Source organism: Octodon degus, unplaced genomic scaffold, assembly GCF_000260255.1.
Source record: "Octodon degus isolate 3935 unplaced genomic scaffold, OctDeg1.0 scaffold00072, whole genome shotgun sequence".
Lineage (NCBI taxonomy): Eukaryota > Metazoa > Chordata > Mammalia > Rodentia > Octodontidae > Octodon > Octodon degus.
The window spans coordinates 9232535-9252460 of NW_004524648.1; the positions used below are offsets into that span (position 1 = coordinate 9232535).

The 19926-nt window shown below is 46.3% G+C and overlaps 1 protein-coding gene across 2 annotated transcripts in view; it reads right to left on the minus strand.

Moving 5' to 3' along the window:
- Nucleotides 1-371: 371 nt before the first annotated feature.
- The window catches only part of Asic2 (acid sensing ion channel subunit 2), a 1146900-nt gene continuing 1127345 nt past the window's right edge, over nucleotides 372-19926 (minus strand). For both annotated transcript variants that reach the window (XM_012515641.2, XM_004635449.2), the window contains exons 4-10: nucleotides 14359-14509; nucleotides 11911-11967; nucleotides 10362-10515; nucleotides 7939-8030; nucleotides 4491-4570; nucleotides 2882-2950; nucleotides 372-1321 (exon numbers count right to left, since the gene is read on the minus strand). In XM_012515641.2, the coding sequence (XP_012371095.1) occupies nucleotides 1220-1321; nucleotides 2882-2950; nucleotides 4491-4570; nucleotides 7939-8030; nucleotides 10362-10515; nucleotides 11911-11967; nucleotides 14359-14509 (705 nt within the window). In that variant the 3' untranslated portion in view covers nucleotides 372-1219. The remainder of the gene's footprint in view (nucleotides 1322-2881; nucleotides 2951-4490; nucleotides 4571-7938; nucleotides 8031-10361; nucleotides 10516-11910; nucleotides 11968-14358; nucleotides 14510-19926) is intronic.

Below are 19926 nucleotides of genomic sequence, written 5' to 3' on the forward strand. Positions count from 1 at the left end.
GAGCTTGTCCAGCCCCAAGGCACATGATGGGTTGGCTGTAGTCAGGGTCACAGAGAGAAGGCAGAGGGCCTAGGAGACCTCTTGATGGTTTTCAGGTGTGGGTTGTCTGTCTCTCCTGCATAGTCTGGGATGACATCCTGCAGAACACGGCTGAGACCTGTTAGTGGGTCATGAAATCATCAACAAGCTTGTGATCAACCATTTTTGTGAGACTTATGAGTTAATACAGTGTGTGTGTTTTGTAAAGGGAGGTTCTATGGCATGAAATGTTGGCTACATATTAGCAGCCTTGGCCTGGCTGGTCTAGCTCTTTGCTGAACTCTCAGGGACAGAGTCGTGGATGTGAAGAAAAGGCAGAAGTGACACAGCCATTTCCACAAGACCAGCTTTTAATATGACTGTGATTTGAAGCACGAATAAATAAACTCCAAAGAAAATGGAAAAAAGCAAACCAAACCTCAGAACATCAAAACCCAAAACGATAAAACGAAGCAAAACAAAATAAACCTCCAACAGACAAACAAAAAAGTCCCCCAAATAAAAAAGAATCAGACTGTACAAGCTGTGTCAGGGAGAGAAGAATGATGTAGCTCCATGGATGATACTGGGGTCACCCAGGTCACTGTGTCACCTTCACAGGTGCTGGGGTTGGGGGGAGGTTGGTGTTGGTCACCTTCAGTGCCAGATCCCCATGGCCCATTTGGGGGGGGAGGGGTTTGTGGACAGAATAAGAACCTTCACAAACTACACAAGGATCCAACATAGTCGAGTTCTGTGATTTTCCTCTCGATTGTGCAGTTTTGACTCCAGCCTGGCCTCACAGACCAGTTGGAATCTGGTCCCACTGCACACAGGCCAGAGTGGATGCTGGAAACCACATGGAGGAGCCATGTACAAGACAGATGGAGAGTGGCGCTGTAAGAAGTCCGAGCATGCAGGTGCTTTATACATCTGGCAGTGAGATGTGATGGCAGGTTGGTTCTGGGACAGTTCCGGAGTGTGACTCATCTCTCCTATGAGGGACGCACAGCGGGGCCCAGGGACGCTTCTTCATGTCAGACGTGGCTGGAGCGAGGTTTGGTAGAAGTTTGCAATGTGTGCATAGGGGGCTCTTGCTTCTTTCCGTCATCAGGGGCCATTCCACCTGAGCTTGCTGTCCCCTGTCCTGGGTCTTGGGCCTTAAGGTCTGTTTGGAGGGTGCTGGGTAGCCCGAGCAGTGTCAGCAGGCGATCTCCTCCAGGGTGCCCAAGGCCGTTTGCAGGGGCACATTCACAGTGTGGCTGATAGTTTCAGAATGGTTTGGCATCGTGTCACAAGTACTCTGCAGGGGAAAGGGAGGTGTGTGTCGATCATTCATTCAGCAAAAATTCAATGCAGGATCAAGCAGAAAGGGTTGGAGCTCCTACAGTTCAGGACTAGAGCTGACCAGAGTTTTAGGCTGAGGGCCCCAGGGAGCAGTAGCTGTGAGTCCCTGAGCAGAGGGAGGCTAATATGGCTCCAGGTCTTCAGGTGGCTGCAGGCGGCAGCGTGCAGGTCAGGAGAGATGGGAGCAGGGAGATTAGCCAGGAGACTGTGCCAGGAATTTTGGGGAGATATGACGTGGACAGGTGTGTGTATGGGGGAGCAGGATGGAGGGCTGCCACAGTCCAAGATATTTTGAAGACAGGAAAGCAGGTGAGGGTATAGAGGTAGCCACCAACTGCTGAGCACTTCCTGTCACTAGATACTGTACTGATCCATTTATCAGCATCATCTCTCTTAATCCCCATGACAACTCTCTGAGACCCTATGATCTTATGCAGATGCTCAGGAAAGTTTAGTAACTTGACCCCCCCCAAGTTACCAAACCTCCCAGCTAGGAAGTAGGGAAAAGTAGGGCTGGGATCCAGCAGGCCAGCTAAGATCAGACTCCGGGCCACTCTACACTGCCCTCTCTTTCCCCAGAAGTGGTCTTCTGTCCTTCTGCAGAAGATGCTGGAACTGAGAGATCAAAGCAAGATTTTTAGCCTAGGAGTTAGATAGGGACAGCATCTGGAACATCTGGAATGGGAGTTCATAAAGAAACAAGTGCTGGGCCCATTCAAATAGGTTGACTTTGTGGGTGGGGACAACAGCTACTCAATAGTTGTATCCTTTTAGGTGCTGATTTGGCATCCCTCATTGGGGAGCGAAAGTTGGTAACACTTTCACTAGCCAGGCAAGACCTTAGCCAGGAGTAGATTGAGTTTGGAAAGAGAATGATGGACAGCCAGAGGAGGTGTTGCCTGCCTGGTAAGAGGGAAGAGGTCAAATGAGTGGTAAGAGGTGCCTGCTTTCCAGCTCTGAAGCTCAAAAGCTGTGTGACACTGGCCTCTCAATGGCCTCAAATACAAAAGGAAGATTAAGACACACCTTTCTGTAAGGTCATAGTGTAGCTGCAGTGATGGTCCACGTGGGCACTCAAGACAGTGCCCAACATGTACCATGGATGTTGGTGCTGCTACCAACTTCACAGAGCCCCATATTCTGATCCCTTCCAATGGGACAAACGTGGGCAATGCTCTGGTTGCATTTTGCCACCACCAGAGAACAAGGAAGTAGACCTGTAAGAGCCAGTCTTGCTCTTTCCAGGCTGTGAGATGAGGGAAGTGGCCCTGTGGCCTAGGAAAAGCTGTCCTGGGCCAAGTATGACCCTCCTGGGACCAGCTACATCCATGGCTCACCTACTGGCCTTTGGGCTCAGGTGCAGTTGGAGTGTCCTTGGATTTGAGGACTGACAGGGCATCACAAGCCATGGGGACTGGTGCCATGAGTCGCAGGTCTCCTGCCTGGCTGCAGGGTCTGCTTTACAAACCACACAGTGACCCAACGACTCCCAAGCCAACCCAGGAAGTGCCCTTACCACATTCTCATCATGGCTCCCTTCATCCTCCTCTTTGCCAAGCAGGTCTAATAGCTTCTCTTTGATCAGCTGAAAAAAAATCAGGAAGCATGTGGTCAGGCCAGGAGGATGGAACAAAAGCACAGGGACTCCCTCCATGAGGCACCACTGTGGAGCCCCAGGGGTAGTGACTGGGCTGTGGCTGACAAGCCACTGCCAGAGCCCAACCCAGCAGATGACTCCAAGAGCCTGTGGGTCTCAACCCAACCTTTGGCTGGCATGGGCTTTTCTTGCTGGACAGAAAGCTTGGAAAAGAGTAGGAGGCCTGGATGCAGCGTGGATGGCGTTCTCTTGTGACAGAGAGTTAGGTAAGTGGGAGCATATGACTGGCTCCCTGTTGGTCCCAGGAGCAGCCAGGGACCCCCTTTCTGAGGCTGGGCCTGGGGGACAGACCGTTATTCCCTTTCACGGCCTGAGAACTCCCTATTTCACATGGTGAGACCACTCCTGGGTTCATAATGTTTTATTCCTAACAATTGAAAGTAGTCTTTACTACATTATCTGATGTGAGTCACTTGCCATAACTTTGCCCAGCTCTTCATAAGAGTTAATAAGCAAAGCAAAATAAAATATGGTTTGGGATCCTCATGCAGAAAGTCTCCAGAGGAGCCTGGCCACAGGGCTCCCACAGCTCCCCACGATTGCCAGGGGCCTTGGGCCATAGCGGCCTTCCGTGTGTGGCAGAATGCTAATTACGGCCCCTGAGTGCTGGCCTGGGGTCAGGAGGTCCAGTGGCATCTGCAGGTCTGGGTGCTCCTTGGGACTTCTGTGCTGTGTTGTGGAGGTGCAGTGGGGTGAAGGGCATTGCTGTCGCACAGCCGCGCGGCTGGAGGAGCTCATGGTGTCGGGACAGGGCCTGGCACAGACTGTCTGCGGGCTGTATATCCTAGCACAGGTGAGTTAGCTCACTCAGTGCTGCTCTTCGGGTGGCTGCTTGAGCTCTGGTGCTCTTTGCCCGGATTAATGCTCAGGGCAGAGCCCAGGAGCGTGACCTCTGGCTGGGTTCATGGGCACGGCAGGGGTTGGCAAACTCCGGGAGCTCTGGATGCAGAGGCTACTGTCTCTGTTTGAGAAACTTCCAGAAGCTTTGCTCTGACTGCCTCTTGAGGGAGATGCCTCCCCAGACTGAGAGCAGGCAGGCAGCTGGAATGCAGCACTGTGTCCTCGCTGACACGGATGAGGTGGAGATTGGCCTGGCCATAGATGTGTGGTGTGTGTAGCATAAGTGTGTATAGACATGAACGCTCACTCCAGTAGGGCCTCAGGGCAGGACTGCACCATCTGGCCTCTTCTTCCCATTTCTCCCATCCTCTGCTGCTGGGTAGATCCCCTCCCCCCACAACCCCATAGGACTAGGACCATGGCTTCCTTTCTCTTACACTTGCCATCCTTAAGAGCCGGCTCTCACTCCTGGGCCTAGGATCAGGTGATGATAATGTGGAGTCCCAGCAGGAGGAGCAGGCTATGGGTGGGTGGGCTAAGGCTTTTGCCTGCGTCATACCTTGGTCCTAAACCTGGGGGGGCAGAAGGAGGGTATGGCCATTTCCCCAAGAGCAACCCCAACACTTACCTCATAAATATAATCAAAGAGCTCTAGTATTGTAAGGATACTAGCACCAATAAACAACCCCATCTGACCACCGATGTCACCTGGAGAGAAGGAAAAGACCAAAAAGGTGGTTTTACTTATGTGGCTTCCAGAAGGGGGCGATCTGACCAAGAAGGGGGAAGCCAGCACTCCTAACTGTGCCTCTCCACAGGAGCCTGACCCTTGTCACCTCACTGAGCAGCTCTGAAAGCTGAGCATGGCAGCGTCCAGCAGGGTTTAGGGGAACCCCCAGGACTGGGATTACTCTGACTGCATCCTGTGTGGCTCTGTGCTGGGAGTGGGGATGAGATGAGGGTCCTTGCCCTGGACTGTGGCACAGTCTAGCCTGAGGCCCATATGTCACTGCTCAGGTGAGGGTCTCAGGAACAGCATCAAGACAGACATGCCCACCCACCAACCCTGGCAGGGGCACCTTCCACTCCTGGGATCGGGACACAGAAGGTGACTCTTTCTCCATTGACTCTTTTTCCACCCAAGAGTCAATGCTCAACAGAGTCTCTTTTTAGAGCAGAGGTTCTCACCCTGACATGTAGGGGACCCCAGGGTCAAAATTTTGCTAAATTTTTCTTCTGGCTCCTGGCACCAAGTTCTCCTGGGAACCTTGTCATCCATGTAGATACCCAGATATATGTTGGGACTAAAGAATCAAAATCTTTGGGATTGAGGGATGAATGTAAAAAATTTAAAATCCCAGTGATGGTTCTCTGGTGATTGAGAACCACTTTCTTGGGAGATTCTCTCTGCTTGGGAACCCAGTAGAATAGATGGCAAGGTGCATGTGTGCCTGGGCATTTGTAACCTGATAGCTGGCAGCTCTTAAGAGGCCCTCAAAGGGTCCAGGTCCCTCAGAAGCTGAAGCCCCTTTGCTCCAGAGGCAGCATATAAAGCACAGGGCTCAGGGCCTGCAGAGTACCCGCCAGCTTGTGGCTTTGATGAACTCTGACCTCACAAGCCCTGCCTCCAGAGGATTTTGGTGCTGGTGATCAGAAAGGGTGAAAGGTTTGAACTGTGAAGTCTCTTTCAACTCTGCTCTCTGGCTGTCAACCTCTGGGCTGGCCAAGGAGAGGGGTGGCCATGGGGGGCACTGTTGGGGGTGGGTCTCCAGTCCTCCTGGAGATCCCAGACTAATCTCTTGGTCTGAGGACTTCTTGGTGGGCAGATTGCCTCATTCTTCCTCTGCATATGGCTGGGTGAAGCCCAGCACTCTCATTCCAGTAGAAAAGAATAGATGGTGGGAGGAAACTTGGTCGTGCTCCCCTTCATGTCTTGCCTCTCTGGTTGTGCTCTCTAATGTCATTAGCACAGGCTTCCTGGGGAATGTTCATGTCTAAATGTGTACAGAAGTTGTGAGAGATGTATTTGTGTGCAGCACAGCTGGAACACAGTGGCATGGAGAAGGGTGTATGCTGGGTTGTGAGGTGTCTGCCTGTGTTTGTCTAGAAGCAGGCAGAGTATCTGGCTGATGATGGCTTTAGGTGGGTGGCCACCTCTGTCTGGGCATACCACGTGTGTGTGTGTGTGTGTGTGAGTATAGGCTTGTGGAGGTGGGGAAAGTGTGCTCTGCAGGAGGAGGCAAGAGGTGTGCAGTGTCCTGGCCTGCAGTGTGTCTGGTCAAGTTTGCTGTGTGCATGGTGTGTCTCTGGAGCTATGTCTGGCTGATGTATGGGGCCATGTAGTTGTGCACTGTGTGTGGCACACGGCCCCACAGGTGGGTATCTGTGCATAGGGTGGGGGGTGTGCCTGGGTGGGTGAGTGTCTGCGCTGTGTGATGCACTGACTGCGGGTGGGGGTGAAGAAGGCCAGGCTGGATGGCTGCGGCTTTGTGAGTGGCACATGCTCGCGTCACAGGAGCTACAGATGGCAGCCTGATTCCTCAGCAGGCTATTCTGGGTGGGAACAGTATGCTGGAAAGAAGCTCCTGCTCGTATTTGATACAGACATGACAGATTCAGAGCTCAGGCCCTCCTTGATTAGAGAGAGAGAGAGACAGAGAGAGAGCGAGAGCGAGAGCGAGAGAGAGAGAGACACAGAGAGACAGATGGGAGAGAGAGAGTCAGAGAGACAGAGACAGACAGAGAGACAGAGACAGACAAAGAGACACAGAGAGAGGGAGAGACAGATAGAGACAGACAAAGAGACCAAGAGAGACAAAGAGATCGATAGATAGAGAGAGAGACAGAGACAGAGACAGAGACAGAGAGAGGCTGAGCCTTTGGTGGAGGAGGGAAATAAATAAGTCTTGAATCACCTGCAGACCTCACTCTATGGTGACCCCCAGGGTATGAATCTCTTGACTCAGTACTTTCAGCCAAAATGATCTCTGTGGCTACCTCAACCCATCTGGCACTGAGCTAGGGCCTGTTACTGGCCTCCTGGAAAATGGTCAGGTGGTCCCTGGATGTACCAGGTGGGGCTGATGGCTCTCTAAGTGTCAGAAACTGCTATTTATAGCCTTTCTCTGGGCTAGAAGTCTTATCATGTCTAACCATCATGGCAAATTCCTAAAGTGGCTATATGAAACCCATTCTGCAGATGAGATACGGCAAAAAGCCTGCTGCCTACATCCTGGTGGCTGTGTACAGATAGCAGCCCTTGGGCTTACAGCCAGCTCTTTCTCCTGTGTATCTAGGTCGAGGGTGTCTACCCCTCCTAGGATGCTACTGTCACCTGGTTGAGTCACAGAGACAGCAGCTGATTCTCTTTGTAGGAAGCAGACTTGGTGTCCCCTCTTCAGAGTGGGTGAAAAATGGCAGAAAGGCTTGAGGGGTAGGTCCTTGGGGCCATCCGCTCTCAGGGGTCTTGAGAGTGTGGACAGGGTTAAATTCATTCCCAGTGTCCAGTATGTGTGTGTGGGGCCAGCAGCTAGTGTGACCATATGTGGGTGGCAGTTAGGTCAGGGAACATCTGGGAGGAGCAGCCCTTCTTTTTGTGTTTGACAAAAGACTCTTGGTCTGGAGGGCAATACCTGGTCTCAATGTAGGCAGATTGCTCTTGACTTTGGGTTTCATCAGGGACCTTGAGTGTGTCAGCCTTTTCCTCTTTCCAGGCCTCAGGAATCTGACTCTGGTTTAGGAGCAGAAGACTGGAGTCTAAGAGGCAGGGCTGGAAAGGTCCTGAGGGGCTTTTGTGTTCACCCTCCAGGGTGTGTGTGTGTGTGTGTGTGTGTGTGTGTTGAAGCCCTAGACTATTGATTGAACTGGGCCCCAAATCTCCCACACTGGGATTCTCCTCTCTCTGGACCAGGAGCCATGCAAAGAAAGAGGGAAAAATTAGTAAATTACGAGGCCCAACTTCTACAGAAGCTTATACATCTATGTGTCTGCCTGCCTCCCGCCCACCTGCCCGCCCTCACTCCCTCCTCCCTATCCCCTAAGAGCTGTGGAAATTTGTGCAACAGACTCTGACTTACCAAGTAAGGCAGCGACTTCATACGCCTTCTTCTGCTCAATTGTCTCGTAATTGAGAGCTTCAAAAAATATATCCAGAACAAGGATGTTCTCTCTGCGGAGGAATATTCAGTAACACGCATGGTTAGAACCATCGGCATTCACAGGGATCTTTGATTTCAGCTATCTCAGGGATCAGTGGAGAAGCAGAGGCCTGGGGAGCTTGCTCCCAGGCAGAAAGGGTTGAGGGTGGCGCTGGAGCTCGAAACTGAGTTTCTGACTGCAGCCCAGGATTTCCGGCTTCTGTCAGCTGTCCTCTTTGCCCTGTCTCAACACCTCTCTTGACATTCTTTCTAGGAATCCTGCCTGGTTTGTAGGTTCTGAACCCCAAGACCCCGCCTGGGTCCTTAGCATGAAAACAAGTTCAGCAATCTCTCAAACAGGCTGAACCTGCTGGTGGCCCTGCCGAGTCCCAGGAACCTCCAAATTCCTCCTGCAGCTGCAAAGTAGCTTTTCCTGGTGGGAAGTCCTACGCTGGTCTTGCCAAGTCAGGGTGAATTTCTAGGGGGCCACTGATGTCTGGCTTGCAGGGAAAGTTCTAGAAAAAGTGAAACGGACTCCCTTGGCTCCTCTTCTGCAGGCAAGTGTGTTAATGAAAGATATCTCGACAGTAAAAGTCTTTACTGCCCAAAGAATGCCACTAAGCCGTGGGGCCTGGCATCTATCTCCTACATCTGCATCTATTTTGGTGTGGCTCCTCCTGCCCTCCACACCCCTGTTCCGGGCCTGCCGAGCAGAAGCTGTCCCTGGAGCGGGTGTGGCTGCAGGAGGGAGTGGCTGGGGACAAGAGGAGCAGACCCTTCTCGTTTCATGCACGAAATGAGAAGGGTCACACTCAAAGCCTCGCGGTGTCTTGCCTGATTTATGGCTACTGCTTTCTAACAGGCTTCCTCCTCCCCATTTTGCGGTCCTCCCATCTCCGCTACTGCCATCCGAAGGGCCTTCTAAAAGGCTCACTTAGATCCAACTGGAATGACATTGCAAGCCAGTTCTAGGGTCACATGGGTAACAGTTCAAATGCCTGCCAGCCTCACCTGTCTAGTGGCTACCATATTGGGTCCCACAGATGTAGAATATTTACATCTTTGCAGAATGTTCTATTGGAGAGAAGTGGTCTAGAATATAAATGTGAGCGCAGTACTTTTTGTTTTTTGGTGGAACCAGGGATTGAACTCAGGCCCTTGCACTTGCCAGGCAGGTGCTTATTCTACTGAGGTATCTCCCTGGCCCCAAGCTCAGTACTTTCCAGCACTTCAGTGGCTTCCTGTCCTTTTAGGTTAAAGTCCACCCCCTGCACCCTACAACCACCCCCTACCCCAGCTCAGCCTAACAGATCCTCTTGCTCTGATATGTCCACCTTCCCTTTTGTCTCTTGTCTGCCCTGTGCCAATTCTCCCTCCTGAGCCTCTGCAGGGACACCCTCCTCCAGGCCATTCATTTATTCATTCATTTCTAAAATGAATGAATTTGTAAAAATTTGTAAAAAAAATAGAGATACTTTTTGAACACCGACTCTATCAGATGCTTCACTAATACTTGACAGCAGAGAACAAAAAAGGAGAGGCTCCTTCCCTCAGGAGGGTTTAGATCTAGTGGGGCAGGCAGGTAATTAAACAAAGAATTACAACTGGAACACATAATTACATACCGCAATCAGTACTGTAAAGGAAAAACCAGAGTCACTGGACAGAAAATTAACAGGAGGAAACAGAATCTAGTTGTTTGGGGAGATGCCAGTTGTTTGTTGGCTTATTTATTTATTTTTCTGTATTTAGGACAGGGTCTACAGGGTCTACAGGGTCTCACTATGTAGCATAGTGATGCTCCCGTTTTCAGCTTCCCAAGCACTGGGATTACACCCAGTCTCAATTACCTTCTCAACATGCCCTGCAGGCAGGGCTGGCATGGCAGGCCTGGGGATGGCACCCTGCCTGCTGCACTCTGTCTAAGCAGGCTCTTTAGTCCACTGAGCTATCAGGCCGGCCTTTTGGGAAGATGCCATTTAAACAGAGATTTGCACAGGCGGAACCAGTCAAGTAGACAGTGACAGGAAAATATGGCAGGCCAAGGAAACAACATGCAGGGTCTGCCTGGAAAACTCCTATGCATCCTGAAAATCTCTCAAATTTTTCCTCATCTCCACACAAGCTATAGGTCGTCTATCAGTTTCCCTTCCCATGTGCATGTGCAGATGTGGTATTTGGTCATGTGCTTGTCCTCCCAGGGGACAGCAAACTCCTCAGGGGCTGTCATTTTTGCATTTTGAGTGTGTGTTACACTCAGGTGCTCAGTTAATCTTTGCTAAATCGGACTAACTGCTTACTTTTGCCTTCAATCTCCTGATCATTCCCTCCTATTTCCTCCCCACAATGCCCATTCAACTTACGAGATATATTTTTCTGATTTGTTAAATTTCTTCTCCAGGTACTTGGCTGATGTTTTGCTGGGGATCTTCACCATGGAGAGCTCTTTGTTGTAGCGGGTCAGGTTGCAGGGCGTCCTGCAGAGACAGTAATTGCTGTCCTTTTCTGCCAGCAGACCTGGAAGGGAGAGGGATGGGGGATGGTCTTAGTCAGGTGTAGGGGTGGGGACTTCTGATCCAGTGCAGCTGGAGTCTAGCAGCTAAGTGAGCTGGCCCAGAGTGCTGATTGAGGAAGAAGGGTGGAGGAATCTTGGAGGAAGAGGACCTGGGTTTTGGTTGCAGATTGGCCTTATTTGCTTTGGGTTTCCAGTTATAGTCCTGTCATGTCATCCTTTAATTAATTATTATTTTTTGTCCTTTTGAGACAGCGTCTCACAATGCAGTTTAGCCTGGCCTTGAGCTCACTTTGTAGCCCAGGCTGATCTTGAACTTGTAATGATCCTCCTGCCTCAGCCTCCCAAGTGCTGTGATTATAGGTGTGCGCCACTACATCCAGCTCTAAAAATTATTGAAAGTGCTGTCACTGTTGGAGAATGGGCTCCAAGGCAGTCCCTGGCCCCATAACTTCCCATGGCTTCCTTCTCTGCTTCTAGACTCAGTGTTCTTATTCACAGAGTAGGCCAACATGGGTGGGGGAAGCTACTGTACCAGGAGGCCAGGGCTCCTCCTCTGCTGCTGGGGCCCTCAACTTTGTTCCCTGGAGACAACCTCTCAGTAGCTGGAACCTTTCTCTCCTCCTTTCTGCTTTCAATGGATGACACTAGCTATTCTCTCTCTCTCTCTCTCTCTCTCTCTCTCTCTCTCTCTCTCTCTCTCTCCCCTCCCCTTCCTTGAAAATGAACTTAAGAGAACACTGTTGACAATTCTCTCTGCTTGTCTTGATTATTAACCATTTCCAAGGTCTGGAGAGGTGTGCATGAAGAGCAAGTCTAGTTTTGGGGCTGCATCATATTTGTGCCATCTCGGTCCCTCACCGTCAGGTCAGCAGAGTCCTTCTAAGCAGCACGAACCCAGCAGGCTACTAGGAGGAGGGGAGTGCTGCAGGCCTTCCACTGAGCACATGGAATGTAAAGCTGACCTCACCTCCCAGCCTTCCCTTCAGCACTGGACTCAGAGAGCACGAGGAGATGGAATTGCTTTGGAATAAGCTTGGCTTCTCCAGTGAACATCAGTGGAGTGTGTGGCGGAAGGTATTGCAATATTCCAGTGCCAATCTTCTCATCTCTGTCTGCCCACTGCATCCTTTAGCATGCTTTGTTCTCCCTGAAATCCACTCCTTCATCTTCACATCTGTACCTCTCTTCCATCCCTGGGCCCCCTTTCCAGCCCCAACCCTCTTACATGGTTTCCTTCCCTCCTTCCTTCCACCTTCTTCCCTCCCTGCAGAAAGACTCCATCTGGCCAGCCTCTTTCCTCTGACTCTCTCCTTGTTCCTCCTACTCCATCCTCCCACTCAGATGACCTCTATGACTTTGACCCAAGCCTCCACTCCCACAGACTCCCCACTACTGACCTAGAGCAGGCTCTGCACACTCCTTGTGCTGCTCCGGCGTGCAGAAAGGGGCATCCCCTGCACAGAGAGACACCCAAGGGACAGTGAGTTAGGCAGAACTGTGCACATCAGCAATATCTCCCTCCCTGGGGCAGTGAGTACCTCCTGGTACCCACAGGGGCAGCAACCTCCAGTGGAGAGTTGGAAGAGAGTCAGTGGTCATTGTCCCCAGAGCTAGAAGACTGTGCTTGATCTGCTATGTGAACTTGGGCAGGACAGAACACTGGGTCTGCCTGGCTGACTTCTCCCAGGTAGCTCTGTAGGTCCTGCCAACTCCTGTAGGTGACAGGTGAACTTGCCTGGAAGGCTGAGGCAGGGACCTGGAGAGAAGGTCCTCCTAGGCCTGTGTGTACCTGGTCTATCTGCACAGGGAATAGTGTATCTGTTCTACCTGTAAGGGGGTGAGTATCCCCAGCCCCCTGGGGCACCACAGTTGACCGAGAAGACTGGGTTGTCATCAGAGCTGTCTGGCCTGAAGCAGAAGCTCTTCTGGTGACACCATGCTGCTGTATGGGAACAAAGCCTGCTTCGGGCTTTTTTGCTGCCCCTGAATTCTGCATTAGCGGCTGGGAAGTCAGCTGTAGTGACTCAGGTGGAATGATTAAATTCTCTTCCTAACCCGCTTGCCTTTGGTTCGGGCTTCCGGGGGAATTCCCTGGCTTGTGGCTCAGTCTGAGCATTAGGCAAGTAACATGCATCAGTGCTGGATTCTCCCTCCTGGGCTCTCTGTAGAGATCCGGATCTCTCTCTCTTTTTTTTTCTTTCAGAAATGCTAAAGTTAAAATCCTCCACATTTTTTTTCCCTAATTCTTTCCTCAAAACTAGTTTCAGAGTGAAAGAGCTGAAAAGTCTCCCTCTTTCTAATAACAATCTAGATGTCATGTTTCTTTTTTCTGCTTTGTCTTCTAAGAAGCTCAGAGGAAATCTTAGCATTATTAATTAAAGTGACACAAATGGATCACCTTACAGTTTTGTGGGGCAGAAGTCAGACACAGGCCTCCCTGGGCTAACATCAAGGTGTTGGGAGGGCGAGCACTTTGTGCTTTCCTGGAGGCTCTCATGGAGAACTTCTTTCTTTGCCTTTCTGGCTTCTTGAGGCCACCCTACAGTCACTGGTCACCCACATTCCTTCACCCTCAAAATCAAAGGAATTGCATCTCTGTGCTCCTAGCTAGGGAAGGGACACTGATGTTAATCCTATTGGTTAATTTTTTTTGGTGGTTTCGGGGATTGAACTCAGGACCCTGCACTCGCACAGGCAGGCATTTATTCTATTGAGCTGCCTTCCCAGCCCCAGGACACTGATGTTAAGATGCTCCTGTTTAGATTTGACTTGATCTGATCAGCTTTCCATCTGGAGGGCAGTAACCTTAATCATCTTGGCAAAGTTCTTCGGACTGAGTCTATTTTAAAGGTCAACAGTTCTAGTCTCAGATCACTAAAACGTTACTGATTATGAATGATGCAACTCAGAATTCAGCTCTAAGGATGCTCACTTCAGAGATGGTTGCAACGGAAAACAGTTGGTGGTGAGTTCCAGGTCCAACACATGGATTTTGTTCAATGGACGTAAGGTATGCTGTGACTATGAACTAACAACTATTAAACACAGCATGTTCCTGGTGCATAATAGGTCCTCAGCCAACATGACTTTTGGTTCTCTCCCTTTATGTGCCTACATAACAACCACTGATGTTTGTGGTTTGCAATCCATTTTCATATCCTAGCCTAATTTTATCCTTGTAACAGCTGATTGTGTTTTAAAGATGATGAAAATGAGAAAGTGGGTTTCACCAATTTGTAAAGGTCACCCAGTAATTGAATAGAGGAGCCTGAAGCAGAGGCTAAGAGGCCTGGGTCCAGCCCAAATTATCCTTTTGTGCAGCCACACAAACTCCACCCCAACCCTGTGCCTGTTCCACACTTCTGCTTCTGACATGCCAATTGCCTCTAATGAGGTGGCTACATGTTTTATTAATCTGACAACAGAAGTGTTAGTATATACACATTTATTTGCTGGCTAATAGACTTTTATCTTTCTTGAAAGAATGTTAAACATTTGGATCCAAGAAGGGAAACATCTGGATGACAGTAATAAACATCTGGATGTTCAAACACGTATCACACCAGGTTGTAAGAACTGCGAGGATCCACCTATCTGGCCACTAAACTCTAAGAGGTCAAAGTGGCAAACAGTTGGCAAACATTGAACACTGGGGTGAGTGTCCTTCTCACATCTGAACATTGGGATGCTGCTTTGGCTTCTGGGCTGAATGCTTTTCTCTGGCTTCTACATGTTCAGTCACTGAGTAACAGAGTCTTCCTAGACACATGCCCTCTCCTGGTCCTAGTGGAGTGGGGGATGTTTTTCTCACAGAGTAGGGAGTGCAAAGAAGGCCTGGCACCTACCTGGCATGTGGACCATTCGGCAGTTGCAGTTCTCCACAATGTAGCGCGTCTCACAGTCAATGCGACAGGCGGTGATACTGTAAACAGGAAAGAAGTCGAGCCCCATCTCTGAGGATCGGCACTCACCCCAGGGTGGGGGCAGGTATGTGAGCTGCAAGACAGGAGTAGGGCATCCATCAGTCCTGGAGGGTGCCGCTGCTTCTGCCTCCACAGGCTCTGCCTCGTTCACCCACCCTGTTAATCAACAAGTGCTTACTGACCATCGGTGATGGGCCAATCTCAACTTCACTGACCATCAACCTCTGGGCCTGAGATGTCTTTATCTTTTATAATCTTCGCTTAAGAGGACTTAAACATCAGTCCTCTCAGAGTCTCTTACCTGTTTCCACTCTGCCATCTGCAGTCTCTTGGACTGACTCAATGAAATTCTGCCATCTTGGCTTGGGATATTAGAAACCTAGAGCCAGATGTGGATGACAAAACCCATAGGTAGATTCAGGATGAAGTAGGTTTAGGTTATTATTTATGATCCTGATAATGATGTGGACAGTGCCCCTTTGGGGAAGATGATAGTCCTATTCTCTAGGGTCCAATGACATTAAATAGGTTTCTAACATCTGCCAGGTATGGTGGCACATGCCTGTGTTCCCAGCACTTTGGAATCCTGAAGCAGGATTGCGAGTTAGAGCCCAGTGTGGACAATTTAGTGACTTAGCAGGATTGGTCTCAAAATGAAAGTATTAGAAAAAAGAGTTGGGGATATAGTTTTGTATGAAGACCTTGGGTTCAACTCCCCAGTACCAAAAAACCAAACCCAATCAACATAAAATGAACATCTTTGATATTTTCCTGGTGAGGGTAAAGAATGGGAGAATTCATGGTTGTTGAGCACTTACTGTGTGTTCAGCCTCAAATATATTTGTATGTAACTCCTGCACCAACAAAACATGGGACCTTTTTATCCCTCTAGCAAGTTCCAAGTTTTGTTTCTTTCAATCGGTCCATCTACCATCCAGGCAGTCACTGTTATAAACTCTGCCTTCATAGCTTGGCTTGTTTATTTTCAAACTTCTGATAAAAGCTCACACTATTCCTCTTTTGTGTCTTTCACTCAACATGATGTTTTTGAGATTGATTCCCATGGTTGCCTGCACTAGGATTCCATTCCTTTTTACTGTGGAGCAGTTTTTCAATGCATGAATGCACAACAGTTTGTTTGTCTATTCACTTGATGATGGGTATCGAAATGGTTAGCAGTTTTTGGAAATTATGAGAAAGACCCTATAAATATTCATTTATAAGTTATTTTTGTGAGCATGTGCTTTAGTTTTTCTTGAGTAAATGGCCAGGAGTGGAATGCACAAGTTAGATATAGGTATAATTTCACAAGGCATTGCCCAACTACCATCTAAAGTGGTCCTACTGTTTATATTCCCATCAAGAGTATATAGGTTTCCTAGCTCTTCTCCTTTCCTTCTCTTGATTAGTTAGTCCTTGAGATCTTGCTTTCCTTTTACTTGTATTATACCTTTCTATTCTTATTTCTTCTTTTGAGTTCTTATACTAGGGAAACTATACGATATTTACACATGTGTATCTGGTTTATTTCACTTCTGAGTATATTTTCAAGTGGCATCCATTTCAATATAAAGGCTTCGAGTTTATCATTCTTAATAGCTGAATAATACTCCATTGTGTAAAAATACCACATCTTTTTCAACCATTCCTCAGATGATGGGCATCTTGGTTGTTTCCAAGATTTGGCTATCGATGATATAGAGTATGCCTAAGGAGAGTCACATGGAGAGAAAACATTCTCTCAGGCTTTCACAGAGAGCACATTGGCCAGGCAATGGCTGTGACTCATCCACGTGGCTGACACTGACAAAGGTTCTACAATCTGAGGTACAGGATCTCAGGATAAATCCTGAGGGCATTTCACTGACCTTCTCAGACCAAAAAGCTACAACTCTTGTTGCATAGGTCCTGCTTTACCTTGGTCTTGACCATCCAGCAGAAAAGTATAAAAACGAAATATAAGAAGTAAAGCCATGCTGTTATGTTGAGCTGTAGAGGACTCAGGTCAACAATTTCTGACATTGCCAGTCAAGCGGAAGACCCAATACTATTATGGGCTACTGGTCTCTTTTGGAATATTTTGCTGAGTTTATACACATAATATTCAAATAACGGAACTTAACAAAAAGAGGGGATACAGATGAATGTCCATTTTGTATCTGTGTATTCAAAATGGTTAGGACAGATATATAGTTACATTTTCTTAATGAATAGAGTGATTTGTTCTAGTGGTGTTTGTAAATAGGATATCATGTCCGCATCTTGTACAACAATTAACCACTAGGAAGAATGTATGCAATGTGTGAATTATTGAAACTGTCCTACCAATTTGGTTTGAAGCTGTCTCATTGCTATAAATAAAATTATGGAAAAAAAATACAAAGCTAGATTTAAAAAATCACAAAGCTTATCATTTAGTACTTTTAAAGAAATTCTTGCTCCATATTACTATTGATTAAAATATGTTTGCTACCATGGTAGTGTTCTGCATTGGAATCATCTCAAATATAATAATAAAACATTAAATGATTTTTAAACATAAAAAAGAGTATATAGGAGTTGTAGTGTCTTCACATCCATGCCAGATCTTGACTTTGTCATTGTTTTGAGTTGGGTCCTTCTTGTAGGTGTACAGCAGTGTCACATTGCTGTAGTTACGCTTTCCTGATGATTCACGGTTTTGAGATAACTGTCTGAATACACTGAACATTCATATACAGATACTATCTTGTGCGAAGTGTCTAAGTCTTATACCCATCAAAAACACTCTGTTGATTTTTCACTTTTACTATTGATTCAGAAGAGCTCTTCACATCATCTGGATTCAAGTCCTTTGTCAGATATATGTAGTGTGAATATTCTCTCTGTGTCACTTATAGCCTGTGGCTTACCTTTTCATTTTCTTAATTGTATCTATTTTCCCCTACTTTTAAAATCAATTTCATTAAGGTATAGTTTATGTATACCAAATGCATCAATTTAATGTATAATTTAGCAAAATTAAAAACATATATTCTCATGGTAATCATTATAATCACGATCAGAATATTTCTAATAACTTTGAAAATTTCCCTACTTACAGTCATTTGCTCCTCACCAGCCCTCCGGGAATCACTGAACAGCTTTCTGTCATTATAAACCATTTTGGCCTGTCTTAGGGTTTTATATAAATAGAATAATAAAGTGTACATTCCTTTGTGTCTGACTTCTTTTTATCAGCATAATGTTTTGAGATTGATTCGTGCTCTTGCATGTGCCAGTAGTACTTTTTGTTTTTTTTAATAGCTAAAATTTACTTCTTCATTTCTAGTCTTCATTCTTGCTTCACTGCCTTCAGCTAGAAATTCCAGTATGAAGTTGGAAAAAAACTGGAGAGAGGATATTCTTGTCTTGATTTTGGGAGGAAAAAGTTTGCTATTAAATATGTCAGGCATATGTTTTTTTTCTTAGACGTTTTTGTTGGACTGAAGAAGTTCTGTTCTATTTTTAATTTGCTGAAGGCTTTTTCTTTTTTAAATCACCAACAAATACTATGTTTTGGCAGGTGTGCAATCTGCTTCTATGGAGACAATCACATGATTTCTCTGCCTTATTTTACTAAAATGGTGAATGATATTGATTGGTCTGTAGATGCTGGACCCATCCTGTATTCTTAGGATCCACCCCACTTGGACTTGATTTATTATCCTCTAAATATTGCTCTATCGATTGCTAATGCTTCATGAAGCATTTTTTGCACTCCTTAGGAGGGATATTGTAATTAATTTATTTTTCATGTAATGTCCTTATCAAATTTTGGTAGTGGGATTGTGCTGATCTCACAAAAAAAGTTAGAAAGTCTTTTTTCTTTATCTGTTTTCTGGTATCCTTTCTAACTTTAATGTTTGACGGATTAATCAATGAAGCCATCTGGACCCAGTGATTGCGTAGGTGTGTAAGATTTTTAATTATGAATACAATTTCTTTAATAGACACAGAGACATTTAGATTTTTTATTTTCTCTTGTGTTGGTTTAATAACTTGTGCCCCCTTGACCCAAGGAACTGGTTTATTTTTATCTGTTTTTGAATTTATTAACATGAAGTTGTCTATAATATTTTTTTTACCATTTCAAAATGACTTTTGAAACTGTGGTGATGTCGTCTCATGCCTGATGGTGGCAGTTTGTACTTTGTCTCATTATCCTTGTTATTGATTTCTAATTTAATTATGCTTGGGCCAGAAAACATATTCCCAATGGTTTTATTCCTTCAACATTTATTGAGGTTTGTTTTATGGTCTGGCATATGGTCTATCCCAGTGAATCCTCCACGTACACTTGGAAAGTATGTACATCCTGTAATTCTTAGTATAGTGCTTCATGACAAGCAATTAGGGTAAGTTGTTTTATAGTGTTGCTCAAACCCACATCTTTGCTGATTCTTTTCTGTTTACTCATCTATTCCTGAGACAGGAGTATTGAAATCTCTAAGACTGAATTTTTCTATTTCTTCTTTCAGTTCCGTTAATATTTGTTTTGAGCATTTTTAAAAAACTTATTATTATTAACATACATGTTTAGGATTGTTATAGCTCACTCAAGAATTTACCTTATCATTATAAAATAACCCTATTTATGGTATGCAGTATCCTTGTCTTCAGCCTTACTTTGTGCAATGTAGACATGACCACTTTCTTGTTTTAAAAAATTAATTTAATTTAATTTTGAAGAGTAAAACCAGAAACAAAAACGAACAGAAAAAGGAGACAGAAACAGGGTAACATACAACAGTGCATATGTTATAGATTTTCAAATAAGGAATAGCCAATTAACAATGGTTGTTACCTATTTTTACCATCAAATCTGTTGCTCAGATTATCAGATATAGTGTAGATTGGGGAAATAATTGAATATCGACACTTGCTTTCAAGAAATCTTAATTTTTTCCTTGTCTTTTTTGTTTTAATTTATTTTAAGGAGAGTATAATACTTGATAAGGCATTAGAAACAGCACACATTTAGAAGACCAAGATGAGAGATATTCAACCACGGTCTTTGCATTACACATTGCTGTCCTTGATGTAGTTGCTCAGATCACAGACATCAGCATACAGAGTTAGTCAAGGTGAAAATTCTAAACATTAACTGCTACTTGAAAAAAAAAACTGATGGAAATTATGAGCACAATCATCTCAGTCATCCTGTATATATACTTGCATGTTTTTACCTCCTTCCCTTTTTCCTATCTTTTCTCCTTTCTCTCATCTTCATTTTTTAGTCCTTAAGTTCAGTTTCTTTCTGTTTTGAAAGAAACATGGCCACTTTTTTAGACTGTTTATTTTTCCCGCCATTTAATTTTTGTTTTTTTCCCATATTTTTACTCTTCACCTATTGGAAGTTTTATAAATCTACAATACAGGGGCCGGGGAGATGGCTCAGTAGGATAAGCGGTTGACTGGCAAACGCAAGGATCTGGGTTCAATCCCTGGTTCTGAAAAAAAAAAAAAAAA